Source organism: Parasteatoda tepidariorum, chromosome 10 (assembly GCF_043381705.1).
Source record: "Parasteatoda tepidariorum isolate YZ-2023 chromosome 10, CAS_Ptep_4.0, whole genome shotgun sequence".
Classification (NCBI taxonomy): Eukaryota; Metazoa; Arthropoda; class Arachnida; order Araneae; family Theridiidae; genus Parasteatoda; species Parasteatoda tepidariorum.
Window position 1 is genome coordinate 52,290,214 of NC_092213.1, and position 8,276 is coordinate 52,298,489.

The 8,276-nt window shown below is 31.3% G+C and overlaps 1 protein-coding gene across 1 annotated transcript; it reads right to left on the reverse strand.

Annotated features, from left to right (window-relative positions):
- Positions 1–4,854: 4,854 nt before the first annotated feature.
- On the reverse strand, positions 4,855–5,660 carry LOC122268886 (uncharacterized). Its single transcript, XM_043039691.1, has 2 exons — positions 5,449–5,660; positions 4,855–5,401 (listed from the first exon to the last, which is right to left on the reverse strand). Exons 1-2 carry the CDS (start codon positions 5,658–5,660, stop codon positions 4,855–4,857), a joined length of 759 nt encoding a protein of 252 aa, XP_042895625.1.
- Positions 5,661–8,276: the final 2,616 nt, after the last annotated feature.

Here is an 8,276-nt window from a genome sequence, read left to right on the forward strand (position 1 = left end):
TATTATTAAATTATGATTACACACTTAATAAAAAATACAAAAGTGAAAAGTAAGTTTGACTGAATAAATGGATTTTATGTAACGCTCTAAGGAAAGATGATAAAATTACCAAATTTTACCACACTTTCCAAATTCTACCTCATATTATAAAACCATAGTTTATTGTTAATTTTAAGAAAATCATTGCCGAAGTGCTACGACAAAAATTACCGTACTTTTAGTTCCCATAGAGCCAGTAAGGTTTACACTATTCTGGTAGATTTGAGTGTATTTTTTTTAAATAAAAAAATAAATTATTTACTTAAAAGCAAAATTATTTGAGAATTGGTTGTAGTACGTTTAAAAGACACGTAAAAAAATTTCATTCCATTTTAATGACAACCATGTTTAATTAATTTTAATTATAGCTCTTGATTGAAATAAAAATTAAGTATATTCTAAAAAGCAAAATTAATGGCGAAAATTAGTATATATTGGCTGTAAGTAAACACCATACTATTATTGGCATACTAAAATAATGCTTAAGTAATTTTGGCAGTAGATACAAATTGAAATAAAAGGAATAGCTACGTACCTGAAATAAAAATAATGAAAAAACAGTAGTTATTCTTTTAAGAAAAGCGTAAAATATCACGTTTTTATTTTTCCGGCAATCAGTGCTTAACTAATTCTGTTTATAATAGCAAACTGAAATTAAAATAAAAACTATGAACTAAAAAGCAAAGTTAATTGAGAAATGCTATTAATTCTCAACTAATTCTAATAAAGAGAATTGTATAAATTTACCATACTGTTATACAACAGCATGATGATTACTTCATTTTGGTACTAGGCACTATTGATGTTACGGTATCCAAGTAGCACAGGGATATTGTAATAGCTTTAGTCTACATCGACCGACATTGTCAATATTGGTGAAAATCGACATAGTGTGTACGATATTGTACGATTCCCATCGATTTCACATCAAAAGTCTGTTGTTGGTTGTCGTCGGATTGGTTTTCAAATCCTGGCTTTATACGTGTTTCAAGATGTCACAAAATACTTTTCCTTTGTCAGTATTCATATTTATATTAAAATCACCGTCAGGACAGTAATTACAAGTTAATAATAAAAAGAATATAAAAACACTTTGAATTATTATTATGTAAATACTTTAAAAATGCCTGCTGGTGAAAATAAAATGAAATAAAGCTTATAATAAGCTTATTTTTAAACCAATGTGGGCTAAAGGATACTATTATAATTAAAAAAAAGTATCAAACAGCAGCTGTCGCCATTGCAACGCATGCGATAACACTGTTTACTATTAATCTTGAACGCAGTTGAAAAGTGGGATGATATCCTAATAAGGTGCCCCCGCCATCAACTTCAAAACAATACCCATTTTGCCAATGGGCAATAAAAAAATTCATTTATCTTATTCTGGTATAAGACTTACAGTTTTTTTTAATCATTTTGAAGTGTTTTTCAATACTCACTTATTGATTATTTTCTTTTTTGTTTTCACCTCGTACGAAGAACGGGTTGTCAGCGAATATTAAATAATATTTAAAGCTTCGTTTCTGACCTCTACATTTCAAAACTGCTTACAAACGATAATAACCATCTACATTTTGTTCTTTAATTGTTTGTGAGAAACAGTGGAAATAAATTTTATGTAAGCTCTTTAGTTAATGAGACTGTCAATAACAAGCTCGTAAAGCCTTTCAGAAAATTTATTGTTCGATTGAAACATCATCGACTGACATTTATTCCTTTTACTGCTCCAGTAATTGAATGGACATTCGGTAGTTGCTTTTGAATGTCATATTTACACTCATATATTTAGTTAAGTTTAGCTCAACAATGATCATTAAATGTAGAGCAACTGTTCTAATGGATGTCATAATTTATGACATTCTATGATGATGTTATAGTGATCGTAATATTTCATGTTCGTTTCTAATGTTATGGTTTTCATGTTTGAAAAACATCATTTTACTGCTTTAATGTATTGTTTTAGTAATATCGTCAAGGTTCCGTTATTTAAACTGAAGCCTAACACTACTGGAATAATTAGTATTACGATGATAACTATGGCTAGTACATAAAAGATGTTATGAAGAGTTTCATCAAAAATATTATTTTGGTTAAACTCTTCATAACAGCTTAATTCATAACTCTTCTTAACAACTTTTAAACTCTTCAAAAACAGCATTATTTATAAAAATAAAATTTACTTCCTAGATAGTTAATGTTTAGTTAAAACATTAAAAAAAATACTTTTTTGATTAGTTGGTTTATAAAAAGATATTATTATTGATCTATTTTCAAAAATAGCTAGTCTCTGCAATTGTGTAATTGTAACTGGAGAAGTAAAATTATATTTCCTAACTCTGTGATATTAATCATATTTAATCTGATACCTATGAGAGGCATTACGTGTGCATGTCAAACTTGATTAGCTTCTGAATCGACAGACGCCATGATTTATCTACGAGGACGTCACTTTTAGGTATCGAATTTCAATAATATTTATTGATGTTGATTGACTGAAAATGATGATTAATTAATCTACAATTATTACACAATAAATTCAGCGAAAATTCTGTTTCTTTAATTGTTATGCTTAATAATTCAGAGCAGTCGATAATTTAATATTTATATAATTCATTAAATTTATTTTTTTATGCCAGAATAATTTTCTGGTGCAGTTTAGGCATTGGTAAAATAAAGTTTGAAAACTGAACATGCATCAAAATTTTCATATCTTATTTGACAATGAGTTGAAAACAATAATAAAATTTTTGAAACGGGATATTTTCTAGCAAAATATATTAATTCTCGTGCTTTAACGTAGCTTTCTCTCTCTTTCTCTAATGTTCTCGTAAGAAATATTATTTTGCTATCTTGATTTCCAACCTTCAGCGAATAAGGCAAAGCTAATAATTTTAAATAATAAAATAAGGATCATTTACTCGAGAGTTTGAAAAGAATAACTTTATTTAAAAAGGACTAGGCTGGCTGAAAATATTTTCACATTCAGAAAAAGAAATATCCAAACTAACAGAATATGATCACATTTACCGTGCTTTCAGCTCTATGGGAACTCCAAAAAGCCCGGCAATTTTGACCAAAGCACTTTGGTAGTGATTTCGGTAAAATTATCAACAAAATATAGTTTTTATAACGCATGATAAAATTCGGTAAAAGAGATAAAATTTAGAAATTTTATCATGATACTAAAGAGCAAGGCATTTATTCGATAATTTGTATTATTTACTAAATGGGCTGTAATAAAAACGATAATTTTTCGAAACCAGAAATTCTGGTAAGCCGTTTCCGTATGAATGGAAAATTTATCAAATGAATAGCTTAAATACCAAATATTTTGGAAATATCAATGAATATATATTAAGGAAAATTAATAGAAAATTTTCGTGTTTATTCATATTATTTTTTAACTTTTTATTTTCTTATCATAAAATATTACATTTCATAGAAATTTGAAGTATTTTTCAAAATTTTAAACATATATATTTTAATTTTTCATAGTAGATAAAGGGGAACTTTAATAGTAGAAATAACTGTTAACGACAAAAAAAGTTATTATCTTTTATTAAGTGTAAAAAATAGAATTTAAGCATTTGGTACGGGAGACAATAACGAGTGTTTATTGCCTGGCATAAATCAAGTAATTCAAATAAACGATTTAAGATCGTGAAAGTGCAATTTAGTTTGACTTTTTTTCTCTGCAAGGACAGATAACTTTATGCATTCAATTCTGAAAAATCACATAAAAATAATACTAGTTTTAAATGTATCAAATTCTAACCGTAATTTGAGTGAAATGATTTATAGAGTAATAAAAGGGAGCTTTAAAATGGGGCGTCTGATATTAAGTAAATAGAAGTAGTTAGTATTTCTAATATATTTCTATTCTAATTCTAAAAACAAATTAAAGTTTTTTTTCAATATTTTAAATTGGGAGTCATGGTCGAGTGTCGGTTTAAACGATAAACGTATTTTATAAACACACTGCTAAATTACAATTATAATTTAAAATTAAACATAAAAAAAGTGAATTTACTTGATGTAGAGATTAAATTTAAAAGTCTAATATAATATAATACTTTTTCAGTAGTTTATCTGCTTAACTTTCATATTTCATTGAGTTTTACTTATTTTTCTTTTACTTCAAAGAAATCAAACCACCTTTGCTTGCATATTTCTATTCATTACATAAGCCTACTTAACATATAAGCCAATTTATGGTTTCTTTAACTCTATAAAACATTTCACCGTTAAATAACGGTCAATAAACGGTAAGAATTTTCTTGTCTCTGACCGTTAAAATTAATTTGCATCCTATTAGGCTGTAAGGACCGTAAATAAACACAAATTATTTACATATCAAATACATTATTTATACATTGCCCGTAATTCCGTTCAAGTAAAGTATGTGGCCACGAGCTATATATTAAGATCTTATAGATAATTCCAGTTCAAGCTGTCGTGTTAGATAAGACTCAGACAATTTGTTTTTCGAACTAAGGCAATCTCGAACGTGACAAAGTAGTGCAGGAGTCATAAGTTCAGGAGTGAGAGAGTCGTGCTTTGATTGTCTCTGCTGCGAGGAGATATTTTAGGGTACCAGTTTGGATCAAACCCGTTGTTTAGGATGCAGGCTGCAACCGGAATAACTTAGCTTTTGCAAATTAAAAAGATCGTTTGATTGTTAAAGAAACATACAATATTTAACATATTGTTTTGTGATAGATTGTTCACAGTGTTGCCGTCTGTCTAGGGGTGGAAGAGTTGCATGTTCTTTGTCCGTGGTGCTATAGAGATGTGTTCAGGTGCCGGCTGGGATCAAACGCATGGTGTTAGATTCCAGCTGTTGACGAACCAACAGTCTATCAAGTTATTCAGTGCAACAGCTAATAGGAATGGGCTGCATGTACGTTCAAATACAACACGGAACACCATAATTTGTCTTTTTTCAAAGTCCTCCCACCACAAAAAATGGAGAGAATCGCTATCTTCATTTGAAACAGATATCTGGAGAAATGCCTTTCTGATGTCGGAAACTACGCCAATCGTATCCTTGTGGAATCTCCTTAATGTAGGTGGAATTTCTTGCAGAAGATTTGGGCCTTTCTCCAAACAGTCATTCGGTGACAGGTGCCCTTTTACATGACAAGAAGCATCAAATACAGGCCTTATTTTGGTTGGAGAATTCTCCCTTATAACGGCTCTATGAGGCAAGTAAATAGAGAGACGTTGATGTTCTTCTTCGGGTACTACTTCTATTATCCCTGATTCTTCCCAATCTTTGAAAACTGCATTGTGATCATTATACTTTTCTTCCCGTATGAGCTTCAGAGATGTCGAAATAAGTCTTTTCTCTGCAATGTCCCTGTTGTCAATAAACTCTCAGTTTGCTTCTTTCCAAGATAAATGGACCTCATAACGGCCAATTTCGTTTCATGAAAAAGTTTTGCTAAATAATCGACAGCTGCTGCTTCCATTTCTTTTCTGGATTTGGATTCAATAGGATCTTTTATACCAAGGATATCCATTTTCCAGAGATTGGCTATTGATGCGTTTGTTACAAACAATGAAGTTATCAGGTTGGTTGAGGTATGGTCAAATCTCTCTCCAGGCACTTTACCCATGACTATCCAACCCAAATAAGTTTCACACGCTATTAGGCCACATTTAAGCTTATGTATCCGCCCAGTGAAACGTTGGACGCAAAAATCAGCTCCTATTCAAATTTCTATATCAGAACAGTTTTCTCCATAATCTGTTATCCATATCTTGCTTTCTTGCAATTCCTTATTCCAGGAAACCTGTTTAAGTCTAGGGATCTTACTGCAAATTTTTGGATGATCCAAAGCTTCTATGTCACATGAAAAATTTCCACTTAGAGTTTCAAGATTTACTTTAAAGAGTTTATGATGCTTTTCCTTAGTATTAAATCCGCCAAACAATGCATATATGAAACTTTTCTTCTCTATTGGATCCAAGCCAAAAGTTTCAGCAGTACTTTCAAGTATGTATGACCTTTGCGATTCACTATCAATCAGAACTCGAACTTGGAGTGTTTTACCTTTTGATTTCAACTTCACAATTAATGTTTGAAGTTACACGTCCTCTGTACTGCAATGGCTTGTCAAACTAACTTTTGGCGAGGTCAACTCGGAGTTCTTTTCTGTTATTTTGTTAGCTGGCAATTCTGGACACATTAAAACCAAATGCCTTTTGCTACACAAAACACATTTTACTCGAGTTTTACAGAATTTTGATCGGTGTCCGATTTTCAAACATAGAAAACAACACTTCTCATTACGTAAAATTTCTTGCTTTTGTTCCCAATTAAGTGCTTGAGCGTGAAAGCATTCTTTACTGTAGAGCACTTCGTCACAAAATACACAAGGATGATTTATTTTCTTCTTTTCAAGTGTTCCCGAGTACAAATCATTAGCAGTAGTAAATTGTGGCGATTTCTCTTTTCGTTGGCGGCGTTCATTTTCAAAACTGAATTGCTCCAAACGATTTCGATCATTTTCGAAACTGGATTGCCTTGCTGGATCGGATCGTCTCCTTCTACTTCGGGTTTGAGAAATGCCAATAAACTTTTCATATTTACGCTGTAAACATTATTTGATGAATCATTTGCAATGGCGCCTGGGATTCTTAGCCATACCCTAAAAATGTCCTCCGGAATACACGATTCTACAAGTGGAAAAAGCATGGCAGCGTATTTCTCGGAGGTTAAGCCAATTGATTCCAGCGCTCTTAGATATGATTCTAACTTATCATACAAACTACTGGTGGTAATTTTATTTTTGGCTCCTTTTGCATTTTGAACAACCAGTTGAAGAAGCTGTCTCGCATAAAATTCAATTAACAACTCATCTCGCCCAAATCGGGTTTTATAAACTTTCAATTGCCTTTTTATAATTCTCACTTGTGGGCGGAGAACTATCTATTATTTCTTTAGCTCTTGTTCCTTTGCTGATGTATTGAATTAAGTATTGAAATTTATCCTTATTTTCTAATTCATTATCCTCGTGTTTTCTTTTAAACTGGCTCCAAAAGGAAAGCCAATCTTTTAACTCTGAACTAAATTTTACCAATTCCATTTTTGGCAATTTCAATTTCCTTTTCGTTGACAACGAACAACTATCTAAACTTGCACTATCTAAACTTGCGTTTTCGACAAAAAAACTCGAAATTTACTTCCACAGAAGCCATTTTTTCATTATATTCTTCGATAACATTATATTCATCATCGTATTTTTGCTGTTCGGAAGCATCTAATAACATGTCGCAGATTTCACTGTCCAATATCACCAAAGACTGATAAATTCTTTCAAGTTAGCGTAATTTACTTTAATATTTTCCTCCTGAGCATTTTCTTCCACCATTAATTTAGTTAATGCATTGTAAGTTTTGGTGAAATTGCCTCTAATTGGCGAACGCTTCTTAATCAAGAGTTCCATAATTTGAAACTTAATGACACAGAACCTTTTAAAGAATCACGTTCGTCGGTCACCACAATGTCATTAGCATCTCCCTGAATATTGTTTCATTCAGTCGTACTCAGCTTAGTTATTATCTGACTCCATTTAATTTCTATACTTTACAAGATTACAATAATTCTAGTAGAAAGTAACTTGACACGATGCATTAATTTTCACCATTTTCAACATTAGAATACAAACATCGTTGCCATTTTCTCTTTTAACAAATACAATAATTACAACTGAAAGAACATATAAAATAACTTTGTGACGTCAGATATATATTTACAAAAACTATCACTCTATTTTCCACATACAAGTAGTTTCCTAATATTCCTATACTAGGAGGCTTCGCCCCCTGCTCGCTAGCGCTCGCCAACCCCCTGAACTGCTTTCGCAGTTCATTTCTGATTGCTTCGCAATCCGATGCTCGCTTTGCTCGCTCATTGGATACGTTCTTAACGTCTAGCTTTTGTATAATTTTTTGAACACTGAAGTTCCGAAAACTTTTCACTGTAGAAAAATCTAAACCTGTGCATTTCAATATTAATTTGAAATTGCAAACAGTTCACACATTTTTCTTAATCTCACTATTCTAAATTATTTCAGTAGTTGAGAAAATTAACTGCTGTAAGTTTTGTTTTAAAGTCTATCCCACCAGAGAGCTAAAACCATGTGTTGTAAAACAATATGAAATAGTACTGAACGCCGGATGTAAAGCATCGGCTTCGATGAAGATAATTTTGTGAGAATTTTTTTGAT

Bases quoted from the DNA above. Each gene is read 5' to 3' on its own strand.
- LOC122268886 (XM_043039691.1), bottom strand. From the start codon at position 5,660: ATGGGTAAAGTGCCTGGAGAGAGATTTGACCATACCTCAACCAACCTG. The intron at 5,402-5,448 runs GTCCATTTATCT...TATTGACAACAG, and splicing joins ACGAAATTGGCCGTTATGAG to GGACATTGCAGAGAAAAGAC.